The 23291-nt window shown below is 45.4% G+C and overlaps 1 protein-coding gene across 7 annotated transcripts in view; it reads left to right on the forward strand.

Annotated features, from left to right (window-relative positions):
* The window catches only part of MYO9A (myosin IXA), a 167954-nt gene that overhangs the window by 95766 nt on the left and 48897 nt on the right, over nucleotides 1-23291 (forward strand). For all 7 annotated transcript variants that reach the window (XM_050309995.1, XM_050309999.1, XM_050310000.1 and 4 more), the window contains 4 exons: nucleotides 4710-4826; nucleotides 12210-12344; nucleotides 21769-21890; nucleotides 22899-23040. In XM_050309995.1, coding sequence (XP_050165952.1) covers nucleotides 4710-4826; nucleotides 12210-12344; nucleotides 21769-21890; nucleotides 22899-23040 — 516 coding nt within the window. The remainder of the gene's footprint in view (nucleotides 1-4709; nucleotides 4827-12209; nucleotides 12345-21768; nucleotides 21891-22898; nucleotides 23041-23291) is intronic.

Genomic DNA, 23291 nt, shown 5'->3' on the forward strand with positions numbered 1-23291 from the left:
CAAGTCATCTGCTGGGCTAAAACAAGGCAACAGGTCAGGTTGTCTTCTAACAATCTTCTCTTCTAGATCCAAGGAATTTTCCAGTCTCAAATCTTCCCTTTTCAAATACTCATAGCTTGTAGAAAATCTGGAGTGGGTACACTGGTCTTGCTCCCATATCTGTGTTGTCCCCTGGTGAAAAATTGGGATTTAACAGCCTTATGTTGACTGAGAAATGTTGAAGTTTGGTCACATTGCCCAGTGGAGTCGCTCAGTACTTCGTTATGGCTGTGCCCAGATTTGCATAATGCTGGGAGATGGGATAAGGGTTGTCAGAGTTAATAACCTCCCCAGGTATTTAATCCTCATTAGGGCTCTAAGTGGTTTTGGTGCTCATTCACTTTCCAGCTGTGCTCGTTAAGTCCACTTCTCATTAACCGAGGCTGTGTTTGGGAACTGGGGTCTAAACCAACCTCCTAAGCTGCATTTTTTATGGTAGTGACCCCAAATGGGTTGTGGTCTCCAATATGTGAGTGTCAAAGGGCATTTTTTAAAGTGCAAAATGGGCTTTGGGTTTTCCTGCCTCGCTCTCCCAGAGGAGCGTGCGGTGCTGCCCGTGCTGGGCAGGCAGCGGTGGAGGGATGCTCAGAAACCCTCCTGAGCAAACTCAAATGTATAAATGGCTGCTCAAATGTAATATTAATGGGTTTTTTGATGAACTGGTCGTTAGAGCTGCCCGTACCCAAATATCCATCCCCCCACCTTGCTGCATCAGTATCTCATCCCTCACATTAGCCATGAGGGAAGATGGGCAAACCTCTCAACCGGCTGAGATGTTTGAAGCCTTTAGGGACCTGGAGCTGTCTCATAAATTCCCCTCTGGAATTATTCTTACCCGGAATTGATTGATTTAATTCCTAACGGATACAAAAGGGATGAGCTTTGCTTTGCTTTTGCTTTCTTCTGATTTTCGGAGTCTCCGTGTTGAGCGATGCCCTGCACAGAAACAGTCATTTATTTTAGGCAGGCTCTTTTTAAACAAAATGCTAGGGGAATTGTTTATGCTGGTCACAAGAGCCCTTCATCCCATGGTTTTGTTTGGGTCAAAAATGTTTGAAGCTGAACGTCAGAGACCAGTTGCTGTTCCAGGTTAACTCCAAGGTTGGGTTGGTTGGATGGAATAATTGAGGAATTGATGAAATAATCTGGCTCTTGTATTTTCAGTATCAGTCTGGTGAGTAGAACCCACACTCCAGGGAATGTTCCTCTTGGCTATGGAAGTGTGTGACTAAAACCACTGTCATCTTGATGATTTTTACCTCAGAGAATATCCTGAGTTGGAAGGGCCCCACAAGGATCATTGAGTCCAACTCAGCAGGATCTGTTTGCCTTGTTCTACCTGGAGTGTGCAAGCTCTGGGTTATTGCTGCAATTATGTGCTCTTTGCCTTTCCAGGCCCTTCAGCATTTGTTCCCACCCATCCTCTGTTCTCCAGACTTTATTTATTCTCCCTAGTCTGAAAAATTTACAAGTATTTTAGTTTTGTGCTCAGATTTGAACTATTGCTCTCGCTTGTGTGCTGGGTTAGTCAGCAATGTAAACACTGAATCCAATAAGGATCACGGGGGAACTTTATATTCCAGCAGATCACGTGGAAATGGCTGTCAGAGGTTAGCTGGGCATCTTGGAATCATGGAATCCTTTAGTTTGGAAAAGCTCTCTAAGATCATCAACTCCAACCATTGCTGCAGCCCCACCATGGCCACCACTGACCCCTGTCTCCAAGTGCCACATCCACAGGGCTTTTAAATCCCTCCAGGGACAGGGACTCCATCACTGCCCTGGGCACCCTGTTCCCTGCCTGACCATCCTTGCCATGAAAAAATTTTCCCCAATATCCAACCTAAACCTCCCATGGCACAACTTGAGGCCATTTCCTCTCATCCTGTCCTTGTTCCCTGGGAGCAGAGCCCGACCCCCGCCCCGGCTCCCCCCTCCTGTCAGGGAGTTGGAGAGAGCCAGAAGGTCCCCTCTGAGCTTCCTTTTCTCCAGGCTGAGCCCCCCCAGCTGCTCCTGGTGCTCCAGCCCCTTCCCCAGCCCCGTTCTCCTCCCTGGACACTTTCCAGCCCCTCAGTATCTTGTAGCTTTCCATGTATAAGCTTGGTGAAGATTTTAACCCTTCTTCTTTCCCTGGATTTTCTGTTTACTGCCAAATATTTTGAAAAATTCCAGCAAAAGCAGACCTTAAGTCGGAGTTTCAAACCTCAGCTGAGTTCAGGATGACAGGAGCAGGGAATGCTGGCCTGGCATGGGGCTGGGGGATGCTGTAGGGGCAGCAGCAGACAGAGGATGTGCTCCTGCATTTAGTGACTTTGTAATCTCAATTCTTATGAATCTACTGAACACGTACAAATGTGTTTTACAGAGGCTTTTAATTTGAGCAGATTTGGGGTTCTAAGATTATATCTTCTCCTGCCTGTAAAACACAGGCTGTCGCTGCTGGAACTGTGAGTCCTTGTTCCAAAACACTTCAAAGAGACATTTTAATTCTTAAGTCTGTCTTCCCCTTGTTCCTTTTGGCAGAAGACGTTTCCAGAAGTTGATCTATTTTTAAGGTGGCCTGAATGCGATGCCGATCACAACAACTTTAGACTGTTTAGTGCAGGGATGAGGACTCCACCACTGCCCTGGGTAGCCCCTTCCAAGGCCTGACAACCCTTTCTCAGAGTAAATTTTCTCAGAATCCCAGAATGTGTAAAGTTGGAAGGAACCCAGAAGGATCGTGAAGTCCAACCCTGACCCTGCACAGGACACCCCAACAACCCCAGGATGTGCCTGAGAGGACCCTGTTGAGCCTGCAGGGCCCCAATGTTGAGGAATGTTGGGGGGTGACTGCCAGCGAGTCTCAGGAATGGTCAGACTGGGAAGCTCCCTTAACACGAGAATCCCAGCCCAGAAATTGTCTGGATTTGTCAATACAACAGAGAAAAGAAATTGGCTTATACAGAGCCAGCAGATTTGCCAGTGAGATCCAGGTGTAGGTGAGCTCTACCCACCCTGGATTCTCCATATGTTGCTTTTCCAGGAGTTTCCTCTCAGCTCTTCCCATTCACCCATTGCTTCAAAAAGCAATGGTTGAAAAATTTGAGATCTGAGTTGTTGATTATGGGTTTGGGTCCCTAATTATCCCTAATATCCAACTTAAACCTTCCGTGGCCTGGACTATGTTACTTCCTTCTTCTGTTCCAGCTGCGGGGGCAGAGGAATGGGGACCACACACTGGGTTCATTGCATGTTAAGAGAAAACGTTGGCAGAACAACGTGTGCTCACACTAAATGATGCCACCTCCAAAAATCCAGGGAAAAAGAGGTGGGAATAAACTGATAGAAGATAAATGATTCTACATGAGCTTTATGGTGTCTTTTGGGGTCAGTGAAATGAGGTCATTCAGCTGATGTTCCTCGAAGGGAGGATTGGTGAGAAGGATTTCAAGGCAATGTGTGACAAGAACCCATTTGTTACAGTTCAGGCTTTAATTGAAATAATTATGTGTGAACCTTCTGTTTCCTTTTTATTCTTCTACAGTGGCTAAAATAAACTGAAATTTAACAGTCATGGTACCCTAAGGTTTTAGGGGATTAATATGTACCAAGACTCTACTCAGGGTAATCATTTAAACCAGAAAAGAATCAGAAGCAGCAAGAACAAAGATAATCTTTAAATATGGGTTGCTGCTTTCTGGTTCTGTCTGGAGGTGCCTGTCCCAAAGCCCAAGGACCCTCCTTTGATCTTGTCTTTCATCCCATCAAGTGAAATCTCTTTGATCATGTCTGGGAGCACCATGGTGGGGATGTTATTCCTCCTTCTGGGAGAGCTGCTGGAGGAGCAGTGAACCTGCTCCCTGTAATTTGTAGCTCCCGTTGGCAGGACCTGGAAAATTTCACGTTTTCAGGAACAGTCAGATTTCCTAGAGGGATTTTAGCCTCCCCCTTTGTGACCTATCTGCTGGTACCAGGCACTGCCTGGCCTGGCATGTGCATTCCCACCACTTGCTGTTGTTGCTGTGCAATATCAGTCCTCCTCTTTCCTTCTCCCCTAGGGAACTTTTCAAGGATCTTGGTGAAGTTATTATATATATTTTATATATTTTATGTATATCCCAGAATCCCAGAATATACTGAGCTGGAAGGGACTCACAAGGATCATCCAGTCCAACTCCTGGCCCTGCACAGGTCCATCCCCAAGAGTCACCCCAGAGGATCATCCACACACTCCATGAGCTCTGTCAGCCTTGGTGCTGTGACCACTGCCCTGGGGAGCCTGTTCAGTGCCCGACCACCCTCTGGGGGAAGAACCTTTTCCTGAGATCCAACCTAACCCTGCCCTGACACAACTTCAGGCCCTTCCCTTGGGTCCTATCACTGGTCACCACAGAATATATATTTATTTTCTTTCCTTTTGCCATCAGTGTTGGGATTTATGGTGTGATCTTGTGTATCATCCCCTGGAATGCACCAAAAATAACCCGAGCCAAAGTCAGGGCCACATCTCCCAGCCCTGGGACTGCACACAGCTCCTGTTGGCTCACACGGCGTCAACTAAAAAAGCAAACAAAAGCTTTGGCAAGGGAGAAATAGGAGTGTTGGATGTGGGAGCTTGAGAAGGAAAAACCATTTTAAGAGCAGAGCAGGAATCCTTTGCAATGACGTTTTCTTCTTTTCCCGCTCAGGCTGTGACTGTGAGGAACTCCATGGCCAAGTCGTTGTACAGCGCCCTGTTCGACTGGATCGTGTTCCGGATCAACCACGCGCTCCTCAACTCCAAGGACATGGAGGAGAGCACCAAGGTAACGTCCCAGCAGCTCCCTGGGCTGTGCTCTTGTGGTTTTAAAATAGGTGAAACATGACTCGAGCTCTGGCAGCACCTGCTTAACATAAAGTTAACTTTTCCTTGGTTAATAAATGAGGATGTTATTTTAAGTGGTGTTTGCTGAGCTGAGGAGGGTGAAGCCCCTCAAATATTATGTCCTCAAAGCAACCAGGGAAGAGATTTTGTTGTAGCAACAACAACCTGTTCCCCCACCCCCTCCAGGAGTGATGGCAACTGATTTTCCTCCTTGTGTGTGAACTGGAGGACTGTAGTAACTGAGGGGAAGGGGGGAACTCCTGCTAATGTGGAGTGTTGTGATGAAATTGCTCCATAAAGATAATGAGAAATGGTGAAGGAACTGTGGTGGACACCGACCCCAAAATTCCCAGGGGTATGGATGTGTCTGTGCACACATGTGCTTGCAGCTCCCAACTACTCTCGGCTTGGGAATCCTGGGCTTGTTTTCTGTGGTGGGGGGGTTGTGCATCCAAAGTAAATCCACAGCTGCCAAAAGGGGGACAGCTGTGCTGGGCACCAACACTCCGTGTGGATTGTGCCGTAGGACTGGAGTTGCAGAGGCTTCCAGCGCAGTCACTTCTTTATCTAACATCCCAGAAATCCTTGTGGAGCCTAATGGTGGCCTGGAAGTAAATCCATGCCTTTAAAATTTGGTTCTCTGCTTTTCTGGCAAGAAGAGGTTGTTAAAGTGATAACACCCAATGAGTCTTCTGGCTGCACATGTTGTCTCTCCCTCTGTTTAATATTTTACCAAAAATGTTGTGTTCTTTTCCTGATTTTTTTCCCCAAGTCATCACAAGTTTTGTCTGGGCTGTCAGGAGAAAAAAAGAACCCACACTGTTTGTGTATTCAGTGAAACAGGGAAGGTGGATTTGTTTTGATAAGGAAATGCATCTCAAATGCTAATTAATTTGTTTTTACCAATCCAATTATTCTTAAAAATATTATTTAAATTTATTTAAATTAATTTTTAAATGCATAAGCAGACTAGGACACTCTTGCCTGCTTAGTCAGCACGTCTGTGAGGGCAGGGCACCACAGTGGGTGTTTATGGGCCATTAAACTTTGGTTCCCAACCTTAAATCTCAGCAGGTAAGAGCCAGAACAGCCCAGATTCCTGCTGTTTTCCAGGACCGCCGCTGCACATTAACCCTCTGCTCCCTGCAACCAAGACTCCTGTGGAGCATAACCACCTTCCCCTTGCCCTTCTCCCTGTGTTGTCTCATGATTCCCAATTCCCAGGTTTCTGCCCTTTTTTTTGCCCCACATCATGTGGTGTAACTGTAAGATCCAGGGCAGGCAGCGAGCGCCAGGAGCGGCATTGCCCTTGTGCTGGAGTAGATCCAACCGCCCTGGCTCACACCCAGCACCCAGAGCTGCAGGAACTTGCCAAGATCCAGCCAGGCCATCCTGGGCTGTGCCCGTGCCAGGTTTTCTGAAGCAGGAAGGCAGTGCTCAAAATCCCAGGAAACATCTACTCCTCAGGCAGGACTGTGGTCGGTTTATCGTCAGAGTTCTCTGTGAACGTTGATTCACAGATCCTGCTGAGCTGGAAGGGACTCACAAGGATCATCCAGTCCAACCCCTGGCCCTGCACAGGACCATCCCCAAGAGTCACACCAGGTGCCCCAGAGGATCATCCAAATGCTCCATGAGCTCTGACAGCCTTGGTGCTGTGCCCACTGCCCTGGGGAGCCTGTTCAGTGCCCAGGAAGGAACCTTTTCCTGAGATCCAACCTAAACCTGCCCTGACACAACTTCAGGTCATTCCCTGGGGTCCTGTCACTGGTCCCCACAGAGCAGAGATCAGTGCCTGCCCTCCTCTTCACCTCATGAGGATTTCTACAAGTCCCCCAGAAATCATGAAAATGTCCAAATCCTCCCCATTTTCTGGGCAGAGGATGAAGGAGAGGTTCATGAGCCTTGCACGGAGCAGCTTTGTTGAACATTGACCAACCGATTTTCCCTCGAGTGGTTCCACCACGTCACCTCCTTGGCCCTTGTTTAGCCCCTGACTTTCATCCTTCCAGCACAGAGGGAGGAGACAGCTCTCTCTGGCCTGGGCAGGGCCTGGAATAGCTGCTCCTTTACCCTCCAGGAATAACGTGGCTGCCAGACCGAGGACATCCCTGGCTCTGTGGCTGAGACACCAACCAACAGTCACCACCCTGGAGGGATGGAGCCAATGGTCATTAATTTGGGCTTTCCTACCACTTCACTGTCCTCTTGAAATCTTTTTCAGCTCGTGCTCGGAGAAGCCCCAGCTGAGGATAGAGGTTCTTTACCTCCCGTGTGGGGTCATGAGGTGGGGCAACACCAGCAAGGAGCTGGGAGGTGGACTGGGAGCAGTGGCATCTCCAAACCCTGGGAACAGGACTTGGATGACATCTACCAGCTCCCTCAAAAAATCTTGTAAACACACCAAATCCCTGATTTCTGAAAGAAAAACACAACCTTGTACCTCAGCAACTCCTGAGTGGTCAGTGGGTGGACAAGATGTGACTCATCCTGCAGCAAATGTCCTGGATTGATCCCAGCCCACACTTGCCACTGATATTCCTCTGACTTTTAAGGGATATTTTGAAATGATCCTGCAGGTTGGGAAGGTTCAGAAGGTGTCAGATGATGGATTTTGGGCAGAGGACTTTCTCAGATGAAAATCACATTATGCAGAGGTAAAATAAGGCTCAAAACCATCTGAATTTAGAGTGTGTATGGGAGAAGCAGATGAGAAAAATTAACATGAAAGTTTATCTTTGTGAGTGTAAATTTTGATTTGAGTGGGACAATGGGAATGGAGACAATTTTCAGATCCCAGTATGTGTTTATTTGATGTCAGCAGTAAGGAGAAGATCAAAAGATGAAGCTGGGTAGAAAAAAATAAACACTCGACCATCGCTCTTCCTCATTTTCAAGCAAGTATTTGGGAGATGTAAATCAGACCTTTGATATCCAAATTATGTTAAATGCACAGTGAATTATTTTGGGAAAACACAGTGGGATTTGGCTTATCTTGCTTGCTGACAGGATTTGTAGCATGTTATTCCTGAGCAGAGTTGTGAATAAGTTATTTGATAGTTCATGGTAATGGCAGCTGTGGATCGGCTTCACTTCGACTCCCTTTTCCTTGGTCTTCTCTCCCTCCCTTTCAGCTTCTTTTATGTTCTCATGATCCCCTACAAACTGTCTGAAATTTGACCTTTATTAATGAGGTCAGAGCCTTTTCCTCCTCTGGAGAATGAGATTACTCAACCTCAGAGAGTCTCTTATTGAATTCTCCTTCCATAAATCAGGTTAGGAACTGTTAGAAGTCCATCTCGTTGTTCCAAACGATGATATAGTGGAGATTGTGGTGGATCAAAAAGCATTTCTGAGGGGTTTGTTTAAGCTTTTCCCATTTGGTTCTTGTGAAGTGTCTTAATTTCTTCCTAAATCACCCTACTGCTGTTTTTGGGTGACGTGATGCCTACGTGGAGATGATGGTGAACCCATGGCCACAAAGAAGATCAAAATTAATGGCCATGGCGAAAAATTCATGCTTGGATTCATGAAGAATTCATGACCATGAAGAAAAGTCGTTAAAATTAATGGCTATGAAGAAAATTCATGGTTGAATTCATGAAGAAAGTTCATTAAAATTAATGGCCATAAAGAAAATTCATGGTTGGATTCATGAAGAATTCATGACCGTGAAGAAAAGTCATTTAAATTTAATCAACTAATTAATTCTTGGTGATTTGACCTGAAACAGAGCGAGAATTGCTGAACACACAACGTGTTTTAATGTGCATCAGTTCATTAATTTTGGGATCCAGCTCCCAAATTGTAGCAAATCACTGCCTCTCACTTTATATCATTGTGTGTATTGGGGTGATGCAGGTTGGAGTTGTCCTTTCAGATTTAGTGGTGATGGGTTTTGGGGTTGTTTTGGGTTTTGCGGGAGATTTTTTCCACTATTGGCTTTGGAATATTTTAAAACAAAGAAATTTTAAAATTTCAAAGAGATAAAAGATTTAAAAAATTAGTAATAAATAAGTTTTTCCCCCTGAATTTGAAACAAACCTCTTTGTGATTGCCAAAACACACCTCCATGGTGGGGTGACATCACCAAAGTGCGTTTGGGGCTCCATAAATCAGCTCCAACATTCACTGTTTATTGGCATTGGGGAGCACAGAGCTTCCAGAGCTCTGCCAAAAGCCCTTAAAACTCGTGCTGGGTTTCAGTGTCCTGACTGGGCCAGTTTTAGTGAAGCAGGAGGCTTTTTTTTTTAATCATCTCAAGCAGAAAGGCTCCCTGACCAGGATCTGCCCAGATTTTAAAACTCCTTGTAAAAGTACACTTTTAATCGCAGTAATTTTGCTGTAGATTTGATATGCTAATTAATGCAGCCCACACTTTTGAATTTGAAATATTAATTTTGATAAAGAAACGACATTAACACATAAACTACACTTGGCAAGTGGAGGCCTAAATTCTGTTTCATCTTTGTGTGATTTCCTCGTGGCTCCTGTTCAAAGGGGGGGGGGGTGAAACTGAAGAATTAAAAGATTTGTAAAGAAAACTCCTTTGATGCTTCTCTTTAAATATTGGGCTGCAAATTTAGTCTTAAAAGCACTCAGATCACAGTTTTTTAACAGGCAGTTTAACAAAATAATGTCGTTTACTCAGACATCAATGGAAATAATTTTTTTGCACCTTGCTGCAAGAATTGGCTCTTTACTGGCAGATTTGTGCTTCTCTATCATGGAAAAACTGATATAACCCTTTTTACCAAGGTGCCAGGAGATTTTTTGGGGCCAGAAAGCAGAAAAATAGCCACGAATTCCAAATTTCTCTATTCGAAAAGCTTTACCCAGTGCCATCCACTGACCTGTTTCTTTTGGAAACTCCACAACAAATGACCTGATTCTCAGCAGAGTCTGCCAGGATTTGTCTGGTGTGAAACTCTGCAAAAACCCCTTCACAACATCTGAAACTTTGTATTCTGGGACGGTTTGGGAGTTACACCAACAGTGAGGTGAGAAAAACACTGGTTTGCTCTGTGTAACAACGGGCAGAGTGAACTGAACCACCCTCACCTCTTGATACCTGCAGGGCTTTTGTTAAATACAGGTTATTTCTATAGTTCTCGATATGTTTAATTGTGGATGTCTGAAAAAAAAAAAAAAAAAAAAAAGAGCTTTAAAATATAATATTTTAATAGGATTCTTTTTATACCTGAGATAGCTGTTTTTTGCTCTATGTGTTTTGCCTGATAAATGGATTTCCACACCCACATTAAAATATATTTGGTAGCAGTTTCGATGCAAAAAATGAACCAGGGCTGGAAAAAAAGGGAAAGGGTTTTTTGTGCTGAGTTGTTTCGTATGAAATCAAGTCCGTGGGAGCTTAAAAACCTTGTTCAGCTTAAAGTCTTCACTCGTGGCAGAGCCTTAACTATTCCCACAGAATATCAGCCCCATGCTTGGGAAAGCTGGTGTTGGGAAATCATAAGGATTCTGGAATGCAAGCATTTCATCTTGTAAGTCTTGGTTTTATGTGGTGGAATAGAGACTTTCATCTAGGGGAGTTTCAGGGGTGGGGTGGTTGGGGTCGGGATTTATTTACACAGGGATGCAAAGGGAGCACTGGATGAGAAAAAGTCACTTTGTCCTGTTTCCATCATCACTTTTTCCATGTATAATACGGATAAAGTCGGAGCTGCTGATTATACAGAGAGTTTAAGGAGGATTCTCCCTGAAATGTAGCTGAAACAAAGATGAGGCAGAAGCTTTCTACTCGTTAGGCTGTCAGTTAATGAATGTCTGGGAACAAAAGGGCTCGTTGGGATGAGCAGGAGAGGGATCAACCCTTGGGAAGCAGCGAGTGCGAGCAAATTCCTCTGCCAGGTTCAGTCCTTGCTCTGGTGGTTCCCAATTCCTATCCTCTGGTCAAATGGCTGTTTCTCATGGGCCTTTCTCCAAGTGATGCAAACTCTGGGAAGCTGGCCAAGTGCCTTCATCCCTGGCATGGCACAGGCGAGAGGCAGAGCCTGCCTGGCCCTGGGATAGGGAGAAAGGCCTGGGTGAAGGATAAAGTAGCCAAAGAACTCTCGGGAAAATGGGTTAGAGCCTTATCCTTGTGCTTAAATGCCTTTTTCCTTGTGTTTCCACTTGTCCCAGCAGCCCAAGTCCATGTCACACAAAGCTCCAGCTCATGAGCCGTGGCCACTCTGCCTGCGGTCGCTGTGCCGGTTCAGCCAGAGGGGTTCCCTGGGCAGGAGTTGGGCACAGAAGGAATATTTTCCTCCCAACTGATGTGATCTGTTGAAAATGGGCATAGAATTGAGAGACTCGTGGATAATCTGGTTTATATTCCTGGCAGTGGAGTTAAGCTGGTCTCAAGAAGGAAGTCTTACAAAATCCAGAGTGCAGATAATGCCGGTCAGTTGAAAGCCGGGAGCTCCTGGCTGCTCTCCGTTCTTCTGAGGGGCAGAGGAGAGAGGAAGTTTCTCCTCCCTACTTGAGCTTTGGTTCATTTGCTAACGCTTTTACCTCTCTCATTAATTCTGTTTAGTTAATTGTAACGGGTGAATGGAGCCTGTGTGGAGGCTTTGGTTGGACCCCAGGGCTTGGTGCACTGAGGAGCCGCTGGTGGAGCTCTCTGTGCACGTGTCCTTCAGACTTTTCATTCCCCCTCTGAGACAACAGGCTTGCTGGGTGGACAGCTTTATTTGTAACTAATTGTTATTAATTAGATGTTTAACAGAACAGCCACGTACAGGCTTGGAAGCTGCAGCAGAACAACGTGGAGCTTGTTTTTCCCCCTGTGTGGATGAGGTTTATCTGCTAAGGGGAACACAGAGGGGCCTCTCCATCCCCCTCATCCCAAAACTATGGGTGCTGGTGGGAGTTTCTTCCCAAGGTTTGCAGTTGGAGTGGGTTTGCTTGGATACTGTTCACCTTGGAAGGGTGTTTGGGTGGGCTGCAAGTGTTTGTTTCCCAACCCTATCTCCATTTCTCTCCTCAAAAGATCAATGTTGTTTTAAATCCAAGAGAATAACTTGGAACTGGATTCAGGTTTCTTCAAAGATGGCAATTTGTCTATAAATTAAAAAAAACCTCCACCTCTCAAAGGACTTTTCTCTTAGAACAAGTCCATCTGTCCAGATATCTAAAGTTACATGTTGTCTCTCTGATGGGGTGAATTCTTCCAGATGGCACCATATCAACGATTCCAGGAAAATTCCTGTTATTAACTCAATTTAATTCCGTCTGTATTCTTTGGATTATGTGCTCCCTACAAACAATCCACTGGCTTTATGTGCTTTTGTTCTAATCTTCACTCTTATTTTCCTTGCAGACTTTATCCATTGGAGTCCTGGATATTTTTGGGTTTGAAGACTATGAAAACAACAGTTTTGAACAATTCTGCATCAACTTTGCCAACGAGCGCCTCCAGCACTACTTCAACCAGCACACCTTCAAACTGGAACAGGTAAGGCTGGCAGTATTTACTCTCTGATGCCACTGAGTGCTGACAGTTTGTGGCATTGATAAAGTCCTTAAATTGTCCCTTTAGTTCTCTTTTGTTAAGGAGTGTCCACTGAATTACTCAGATTTAACCTCTCATTTCCCGTATGACTCGGTGCCTCCTGTGAAATAAAATCCAGCCAGAGATTTGCTGGTTTTAAATAAACATTTTGGGTTACAAAAACGTCATGGAGGCCTTACCCATTGCTCCTTTGTCTCCTTGATCTGTGCTTAGAGGCTCATCCGTGAGCGATTCCTTCCTTGCCTTTATCTGAACTTGCTGCTGTGTCATTTAATATCCCGGATAAGTTATTTTTTGGCATCTGCTGAAGATGCCACCCCAATCTTCTGCTGGATTTTTGCTTCCCAGTGTTGATTTGTGTGGGGAGAGGGGAAATGTCACTTCACACATGTTCTCCAAGGTCAGGCTTGAGAACATTAAGACCTTCAATAGCCCTGGCAGATTAGGAAAGGTTGAACTTTAAGCTTTGCTTTAGGTTTGGTTCAGACTGGGTGTCGCTTTCCAGCCTCAGATTAACAGATAACAAAAATCCAGGCTGTAATTCAGCAAGTAACAGGTACAGGATGGTTTAGTCTGTTAATTAGGAGTGGAGGAGGCTTCTCCAAACATCCAACAACAAGCAGGACAAGAGAACTGAAGGTACATTTTGGAGTATAAGGATGATCAAAACTAAGCAATATAGCTCTGAGTAAATCTTTTAGGGAATGTTTGCTCTTGAGTTGGATGGTTTCTGTTAACTTTCTGTATTTTTGGTCAATAAAGTGGAGCAGAGCTGCTCAAACCCCTTTAATTTCAGGTTTTTAGTGACTGGTGCACTTGGCTCAATAGATACTTTGAGAAGGGAATGGGAAACCTTATGTGTATTTCTAGGACCAGCTCTATTTTCCCATTATCCACCATAAAAATGCCAACTTTAATACTATTTCAAAGCCAAACCAGCTGTTTTTTTGTAAACCTCACTGATACACTTCCTAGAAGAGATTCAGGGAGGGAGGACCCTTCCTTAAGGCTAGAGAGAGGTGATACCCCAGTGAGGTGAGATTTCAGGGCACAGGTTTCTGCAACCTCCCCAGAGATGATGTCATCCCTAAGGGGATTCCTAGGATTGGGCTGGGATCCCCTGGATCCTGGCAGGAGCACTGCAAGCTCTGCTGATGGGAAACAGGGGCATCTCGGCATAGTTTGTGTTCTATAAATACAGAAGGGCACCGGTTCCTGGGTGAATGAATTGTGGGGTTAAACCATTTATTTTCCTCTTCCTGGAGTTTTGTACTGTGTGTGGAGGAGTGGGTTTGATGGGAAGAAAACCTAATGATGCATCTGGGACAACAGGAGACTGAGGGGAGACCTCATGGCAGTTACAACTTACTTGTGAGGGGAAGAGAAGGGGCAGGCACTGATCTCTGCTCTGTGGGGATCGTGACAGGACCCCAGGGAATGACCTGAAGTTGTGTCAGGGCAGGGTCAGATTGGATCTCAGGAAAAGGTTCTTCCCCCAGAGGGTGGTTGGGCACTGAACAGGCTCCCCAGGGCAGTGGTCACAGCACCAAGGCTGACAGAGCTCCAGGAGTGTTGGGATGCTCCTCTGGAGCATAGGGTGTGACTCTTGGGGATGGTCCTGTGCAGGGCCAGGGGTTGGACCAGATGATCCTTGTGGGTCCCCTCCAGCTCAGCATATTTTGGGGTTCTGGGATATTCAGATCTTAGGTCTTCCAAATGTCCTTCCTTCCTTGCTGGCCCGGAGAGTAACCAGCACTTTAGTGACAGTCCCCAGCCTACAGGTGAAGAGCAGGGAGTTAATACTGTGTTTCAAGACAGAAAAATAGTTCTATTACTGCAAAATGTAAATTTATCTGATGTATTTTGGGCTTTTTAAGGGTTTAATTGATGTCTTGATGTCATGGTGATAGGGACCTGAAGTGGGTAGATCCTACTCTGAATCCTTCCTGGATCTCCAAAGGTTGCCGGAGGCTGAAGAGGTTGCTGAGATACTTGGACACTTCTGCTAAAAAAGTTATGACAGAGAATAGTCACTAAGGATTTTTCTTAAAATCCCAGTAGAATCTGTCTGCAAGAACACCATTCAACCATGAAGGAATTGTTGCTGTGGCATCTGCTGATGTTATGGAAACCAAAATAGCCTCCACAAAGTCATCTGACAGAACCATGGGATTATTTTACCCTTTATTCCCTCTTTTTTTTCCTGGTGATATCTAATACAATGAGCCTTGTGAATCTTTTTTTAAACCTTCTGTCTGAAGACGACACTATTTCCAGTGGTTTGGGAACAACTCTCAGGCATTCTTGGCCTCCAGCCTGGAGACTTCTATAAATACAGGCCTTTTGCAGCAGCAGCCTCCTCCTTGGAGCTAAACATGGGGAAAAGGTAAAGACCAGAAATCCTGGTCTACCCAGTCTGGCAAACTCTTGGATTGGGAAGGATAACAATCTATTTATTCACCTAGAAAGGTTTCTATTGTGCTGTCATAGCAAGGGGGGGCGGGGGGAAGTCTCCAGGATCATCAAATCCAACTTTCAGCCAAGTACCCCCATGGTTTAATCTGGACTGTCAGATTTCTCCACACAGGACCTGTGCCTCTCCCAGGTTCCTGGGGTGGAGGTTGGGTGAGGGGCTGTACCGGTTTAAAACAGCCCAAATTCCAGTAAATTAAATCTAAGGCTGCCTACGTACAGCAGGTGGGAGGTTGTCAGTGGGTGAAGCATCAGCCTCAAAATAAAGCCAAATTTTCCTACCATTTGCTGAGGAGCTGCTGAAATAGTCACCTCAAAGGAGAGAAGACCATCCCAAGGAGGACGTTTACTTCAAGGGAAGGCTCAGACCCTCTGCAGTGCCAGACTGTATCACTGACAGAGGGTGCCTTCAGAACCTGTTTATAGGCTCTGTATTTATGGGGAATGGATCAGTATTTAGATTTTATTGTGTCTGTGTTGTGTTATATATTTATATATATGTGACATGGCTGCATCTATAAATTCCTTTTCTACTTTAATTGAGACCAAGCATAAAAATCCTTGTTCCTAAATGAAAACGTTGGATTGTCAGCCTTGGAATCTTCTGGAGGGATGTTGGGAACTCGAGGCATCTGCCTTGTCTGCAGCACCGGCACCGACCCAGACACTGGGCATGTTCATTCAGGAACTTCCTAAGAATAGTGATGTTTTCCCATTTCATGGATTTCTCATGAACTTTCTAATAAGAAGGTTCTCCTCTCCCATGGATTTATCATATCAAGCCCATTTTAATTCTCATAAATGATTCTACTCACGACGCCAAACCTGCAGTTGCTGAACAAACAATTAATCCTCCACGGGATAGAGTCATTCCTGGATGGAGGAATCCTGGGTGGACAGGTTTCCCCACACCTTGCTGCCATTTCCAGCAGTGAACAACATTCCCAGGCTGCCCAGAATGGGTTTTAGGGTGCCAATGTATAGAGACATATCCAGAAAGGAGCTTTTATGAGGTTTGACTCCTTTCATTTCTCATACAACAGCCCATTTGAACATATTAGATGATAGAAGAATATTTGGGGATTATTTTAAGCTGGGGAAGTCAGCTGGGAATAGAGAGAAACGGGGAAGGGAGTTAATTCTTGATTTCTCACTTTGCAAACACTGCCTGAAGCTGAAGCAGATGGTGTTGGAGAAAAGAAGGGAGGAATTTCACACCCTGCTGTTTAGTCGGGAATTTTTATACCAAATATATACATTTAGACATCCCAAAGTAACTGTTTATTGTATGGTTCTGCACTACACGAGTCTGTATGACAGGAGCACGATGGGAAGTGTTCCCACGTGGAGTTACGCTGGGAAAAGGGATTTTTCAGTTGATATCCCACTTTAATTTGGGAATTTTCCTGTGTAAACAAGGTTTTTCCTATGCCGTGGTAAGGAAAGGCCTGGGGAGATGAAGTCCTGGGGCTGGGCTGGCTCTATCTATGAACTGGTGGGGTCTTCTGCTGGATTTAAGTTTTGAGTTTTTGGATTTGGATTTGAGTTTTCTAAGCCCTTAGTTTTGTGGGTTTAGACAGGTAGGAAGCTTAGGAGGGGTTTTATGTTTTATTTTTATCACATTTCCTCTTTCATTTCTTCTCTGCATTTCCTCTTTGGTTTTTCAAGCTCCTGGTCACTCCCTCCAACCACCTCTGAATTTTACCACAGGATTTTGGGGAGCAATATTCCCAGTTCCCCAGGGACCACAAAACTCTAGATAGGTGTGAGCTTAAACATCATATTTAATGCTTTCTCCTCTGATTTTTTTTATTTACTCGGTTTTATTTAATTGTTTTTATTTACTGTTGACCGTGACTGGATATGGAGTCATTGATAATCAAGAATGTGTGGATGTGGAAAGACATTTTCCAGCATCTCCAAGATTCTTTTGGGCTTGTGGGTGGGTTTTCTCCCACTCAAGACCTGTAAATCTTTAATCCCAGCTTGGATCAGGGTGTGTTTAGGTTTGGCTTAGCACCTGAATAAAGTCCTGGTAACAGAACTGGGCTGACACTCCCGGAAAGATAACGGGACTTTGTTCTCAACAGCTTCAATTCTAAAATGATGACATTTTTCTGTTCCTAGCAGGAGGATTTTCACCAGGCCTAGTGGCCCTGTTGGGAAGGTTTTCCTGCTGCTCAGCATGTGTATTTTAATCTTAAATTCTTTGTACTGTGGGCCATAAGCAGCGTTCGTGCTCTGGATTGGGGGAGGCAGGTGGGGTTTATCTTTAACAGTGCTTGTCTCTCTCTTTCCTACAGTTCCTGTAATTTTCATATTTAAAAATGTTGCTTATTCTGCCTCATTCTGTTTATTTGGCACTCCAGATTTTACATGCTGTTATGCTTCAGGTAATGCTGTCAGGTGTACTAAGATTCAGTAATGATTTGCACTCATATTCCATGTGCATTTCAGAGTCTGGATCTCCATTTCATATCTTTTTAATATATTTGAGCATCACAAATTGTGTTTTATTCAGATCAATCTGTGCATTTGAACCTCTAAAAAGCATCATTTTGGAACAACAAAAACTCAGATTAATGCTGCCTGTTCTCCTGAGCCACCTCCCTGCTCAGCCACATCTTCCTGAATATCGAGTGAGATAATTCAGTAATAAATACCTCATGTTGTTTGGATCGAATCCCTTGATATAATAAATATATACATGGGGCTTTTCCCCTGAAGAGAGGCGAGATGAAGTCACCACCAGCCTTCTCTCCTGAGCTGCAGCTGAGTCAGAGAGGCCAAATGCAAATTGTACTGTTTTGCTGAGTTGGCAGCGAGTGCGGCCCCGCGGCCCCGGCTCCGCTCGGGACACAGCACAGGCTCCGAGTCCTTCAGGCTGGAACAGCCCTTGGGTCAGATGAGTGGACGGACTGGGAATGAGATGCTGGGAAACAGTGCCGGGAAAGGGACCTTGAAAAAAGGGCAAGTTGGCCATGGGTCAGCAGTGCCCTGGCAGCCAGGAGGGCCAGCTGTGTCCTGGGGGGCATCAGGCCCAGCCTCAGGGAGGGGATTGTCCCACTCTGTGCTGAGCCGGGGCAGCCTCACCTGCAATATTAGAAAGATATTAAGCAATTAGAGAGGGTCCAAAGGATGGCAACAAAAATGGTGAAGGGCCTTGAGGGAATGGCTTTTTTTAGTTCTTCACTCCGTTTCTTTTGCCGAGTCTGGGAGCTCAGTGCTCTCTTTTCCAGGGAACTTGCATCACTCAGGTTTCAGCTGTCCAGGGGTGGGAGGAATAAATTCCCACATTTGTATTGGGAGCAAGGATGCCAAAACCAGGGCTCTGTGGACTTTACTGCGCTAGAAACTTCTGTAGATAGTGGTGATTTCAAGAATTTGGGTTTTGATGTAAAGGTGATCTTCTAGGAATAGGACATTTGAATTGGCCCCTGAATGTATCTTAGTTTGAAGTCAAAGTATAAATTTAAGCTGATTTTTAATTAGCTTCCAGTTCGAGGTTTTTTGATTTGAATGGACTGAAAGTGTTTCATGTTGTCTTTATCTTGTCAAATGAAAACCTCTTGTTGTTTGGATGAAATTCCTTGATATTCCAGTGTTCTGCAAGGACCCTGAATCCTTCAAAGGACGGCAGAGGCTTTATTGTCGTACTCAGAAGTGAAGGAATATTTTGGAGGATATCTTAAGGATTTAAAGATTCCTGAATTCCTGAATTCTGCAGGAAGACAGTCAGGAGAATATGAATATAGAAATTATATAGAGTATTAATAACTGCAATTTAATTCAGTTTAACATATGTACAATTTTACCCTAAAGCTTCTGCCTTTATGTGGACGATCTCCAGGGTGTTCTGAGACCAGGAAACACCCCAGGAATTACATTGGTCAGTCCCAAAGCCATAGTTACATCTCCTGAGCTGTGATCCTGAAGGCAACCAAACCAATAACTGGAAAAATGCTAGGAAAAAAATAAATAAGGGGATTTTTTTTCCCATTTAAGCTTTGGAATGGTTCCTGCTGCTGCTTATGCGCCTGCCTTGAAACGAGAGCACGTCTGAGTTATTGTGGAAAAGGTTGTTAGTTGAGGACTTTAATCCCCCTTCACATTTGGCCAGTGCAGCAAGAGGTTGAAGTGGGGATAGAAGGGAGGGAGCAACCCCAGTGCCTGGGACTGAATTTGTCTGACCCAGCCCAGAGGAAAAAGAAGAGCTGAAGAGGGGAAAATTAGCCAAAATCCTGCAGCTGAAGGAACCAAGGCCAGGAGGGAGGTGACGACTGGCCTGAAAGCTGGGGAAGAGCCTAAAATGAGCCTGGAGAAGCAGAGACCTTGAACACTGGTCTTTTAGGGTCATTTACTGGAGTAGAGTTAAACTCAACATCCACCAATTACCAATTGGTGATTTTGCACTGCTTTGAGGAGCAGGAGTTTTTAGTGTTGAGCCCTGTTCACTGTGCAGCTGCCCCACAGGGATGGATGTCTAGAGGCTTCTAGAGCAGGGTGATGGTTTGTGCCTGGTTTGGGCATGTGAAGGCTTAAAACTCTGCATAATTTGAGGCTTGAGGGGGGAACAAAAATGGAAGGCCCTCACAGAAGTAGTTCAGAGAGGAGTCACGGTAATAAATAGGTGAGTACAGTAACCTCCACCAGCCACCCGTGAGCACTGAACTAACGCTGCTCTGGGATCAGCTCCTCGATTTATTGCTCTCCAGGTGCTCCCAGCCAGGCTTGAGCTGGCAAAGCTGGGACTGATGCACCCTGCACTCAGTGAAGGGGCTGTCAGAGGCAGGGGGTTGATGGATGATGCTGACTCCCATTACCACCATCCCTCTCCTGAATCACTCAGGAGAAGCTCCGGAATGTGCAGCCCATGCAGGAACTTTTTTCCTGCCTTGTGCTGAAAATGGGGTGAGTTTTACTCAAATACCTGGTTTTCAAGTGCCTGTAGTTTACAGGGAGTTGAATATGTGGTGGTGCATGTCTGCTGCGTCGTGGTTGCTCTGCAGAAACTGAAGGAAAAAGAATAAAAAATTAAATTAAAAAAAATAAAATCCATCGTGGATTTTCAGGAGTTTTTTTTTTCCAATGGGATGGAGTCGTATCTTGAACCCAAAAGGCTTTAGGGATGTTAAAACCTCCTTCTAGGCCTGCACAGAGTCTGTATCGTGGGTTTAGGCGTGGACAGTGTCTCCAATACTAAATTCAGGACCTTGTTGGGAGTTTTTAGGAAACATTTCTTGTGAAATGTCTCAAAACACTTGATACTCTTTAATTCTAAAAATAATATCTGTCAAGTTTGTGTCAATTTTGGATGGGGAGAGTTGGATGGACCCTTTTTGAAGTTGTTTGCTCATGTTAAAAATGAAGGCAGATAGCAATAATATAATTAATTGGATTGTTGGAGAGATGCATCAAATTAGGATTTTAGGAGTTTTTTGCTTTTCTTCTTCAATTTTGCCATCACAATGTTCTAAAGTAAAAACACAGTTTGGCTGGGTAGGACTTTTTCTACCACATGGAATAAGGTGCACGCTCCAATCTCTCTGTTTAGACACAGTGAGTCATGAGCCTTAAAAGCATACGATAAAAATTATGATTTTTAAACTCTGCTTTCATCCAGATTCCCTAAAATAATTTCTGCATAAGAGTTCTTCAAGAAATCCAGTTGATAAATATGTCTCTGAGGAGATGAGCTTTACAAGAGAGCAACAGTTGGAGTTACTTTGGTGGAAAATGGATAGGTTTTTTTGCCTCAGCATGAATTTGGGGACAGGTCTTCACTATCCTGTAGAGGGTCATGGTTTTGCTGGTTTTGGAGTGGTGACCTTGGCTACCTGGAGGTCTCTTCATTAGCCTGTAGAGCACCAGCCATTAGTAGTGTGAGATCCAGAAGATCAAAGCCTATGGAATCAGGAGAGGAAGATGTACTTTTTCTTGCCATTAAAGGAATGTATTGTATATATTGTACCACTTTTCTTCCAGCAACTAAATAATAATTTTAATGCTAAAATGTTGGGTGATGCTTTGATGGATGAGGAGCTCAATGTGCCCCTGGCATCCAAAACCCCTCCCGTGCACTGTGGGGGATTCTGCCCCTCTGCCCCCCTCAGGTGAGACCCCACCTGCAGAGCTGCTCTGGGGAACAACAGCACAAGGACATGGAGCTGCTGGAGTGAGTCCAGAGGAGGCCACGGAGCTGCTCCAAGGGCTGGAGCCCCTCTGCTCTGGAGCCAGGCTGGGAGAGCTGGGGGTGTTCAGCTGGAGAAGAGAAGCTCCAGGGAGACCTGAGAGCCCCTTCCAGTGCCTAAAGGGGCTCCAAGAGAGCTGGAGAGGGACTGGGGACAAGGGATGGAGGGGCAGGACAAGGGGGAATGGCTTCCCACTGCCAGAGGGCAGGGTTAGATGGGATACTGTGAAGGAATTGTTGGGTGTGAGGGTGGGGAGGCCCTGGCACAGGTTGGCCGGAGAAGCTGTGGCTGCCCCATCCCTGGAAGTGTCCAAGGCCAGGTTGGACGGGGCTTGGAGCAACCTGGGCTAGTGAAGGTGTCCCTGCCCATGGCAGATGAACTTCAAGGTCCCTTCCAACCCAAATTGTGCTGTGATTTAACAGCAAATCAGGAGAAGAAAAGGAAAAATCCCTGCACAGCCAACCCATGTCTGAACAAACCTCTGGTGCATCTGAAATTGTAAAATGCCAGGTGGTTCTCTGTGGTTTAGGTTGTTCCAGCAGTTCTTTATCCTTTTCTTTACCATCACAGGAAGCCTTGATGGCACATCAACACAAGAGACAATCGTTTTGGTAAATTGTGCATCAGTTTCCACCAACCTGTTTGAATTTTGGCTTTTGTTTTTGCTTGCACCAAACATGATGTCATCTGTGGGGCTCTTTTAGGAGGAATATAGAGCAGAAGGAATTAGCTGGCACAACATCGACTACATAGACAACTCCAGCTGCATCAATCTGATCAGCAAAAAGCCAACGGGGCTGCTCCACCTGCTGGATGAGGAAAGCAAGTGAGTAGAAAAGTGCTGGCTTTGCCAATGATATTTGGGTTTTCACTGCAGATGTGTTTATCCTTCAGTTTTACCTCTTGTGATTCTTCCCAGAAAGGTGCTGATTATCTCACTGGGCTGATTTGTGTCTCTGGTTTTGTTTTTGAGGTGGTAATGCAAGCGGTGGACAACCAGCAAGCTGAGCAAAAAGCCTAAACAAATAATCATTCAAATTGTTTTTCCAGAATTTCTTCCATTAAAGGGAAGGGAGAAGGTTTCTCCTGCTTCTATCCTCATTTTTCTCCCTGTCCCTTATGGTGTAACAACAGGAACATGCTCAAGGCTTAGCTTAGTAAAGGGAGAAGCCGAGTGCAGGTTGTGTGTTTGCTTTTAGTGGGGTACAAGGTGGATTGATCAATTTACTGTAAAAATTAAGCCAGGATGAGCTGAGGGCACTCCTGTTTAGGAGCTGCACTTCCCCAGGGTTTCATGGACATCACAACTGCAGCTCAGGTGTTCACCCTTGGTTCATCCACCCAGCTCATCTTGGTGGAATTTCCCAGAGGAGTGTGTGACTCTGGAGCTGCCTTTGGGTGGAAACTTTGGAGCAAAATGGTTCTTCCGTCAGATACCCCTGACAGTTCTCTCCCTGTGAAGGGCAGAGAAAGGCAGTTTTGCCCTGGTCCCCTCAGATCCACGTGGCTGTGGCCCAGGACACGAGGTCTCCTCCCACCATTTGCTTGGAGGTTTCTGCTCTGCTCCTTCATTGAGTGATGCTGTCCCAGCGATTCCGTGCTGGGCTAGAACACCTCAAATTAGGGAAAGGTGTGGAATAAACCCCTAAGCTGCAGATTTACATGAAGCTGGAGGGTGGAGGATTACCTTGCTCCTACCCAGATGCTCTGCCCAAGCAGGCACAGAAGTAGAAACTCAGGATATCTCTGTTTTCCCTTTTGTGACCGAGAAGGAAGAGGTGAAAGCTTTTCCCTTGTGTTTACAGCTCTCTTCTGTTTAATTCTTCCCACTCAGTTTCCCTCAAGCTACAAACCAGACACTGCTGGACAAATTTAAGCGTCAGCATGAAGGGAGTTCCTACATCGAGTTTCCGGCGGTCATGGAGCCGGCTTTCATCATCAAACACTACGCCGGCAAAGTGAAGTACGGAGTCAAGGTCTGTCCCCCAGCTGTTCCCTGGGAGTTGTTTCCATTTAACTCTGGGATGGGGAGGGGGAGGCTCCACAGACATGTTTTGGGGAGGTTTTGGCTCAGGAAGAGATGCATGGGTCGGGAGAGAAGTGTTTGGTGAAAAGCTCGGCTGGAATGAGAAGGTGGGGATTGGGGCTTCCTGTTCTCCTCCACGTGGGCATTTGGGGGAGGAATTTAGGTTAGTGCTGTGTCCTGATGACAGGTTGAAACTGTGTG

Source organism: Myiozetetes cayanensis, unplaced genomic scaffold, assembly GCF_022539395.1.
Source record: "Myiozetetes cayanensis isolate MyiCay16 unplaced genomic scaffold, myiCay2020 scf14, whole genome shotgun sequence".
Taxonomy (NCBI): Eukaryota; Metazoa; Chordata; class Aves; order Passeriformes; family Tyrannidae; genus Myiozetetes; species Myiozetetes cayanensis.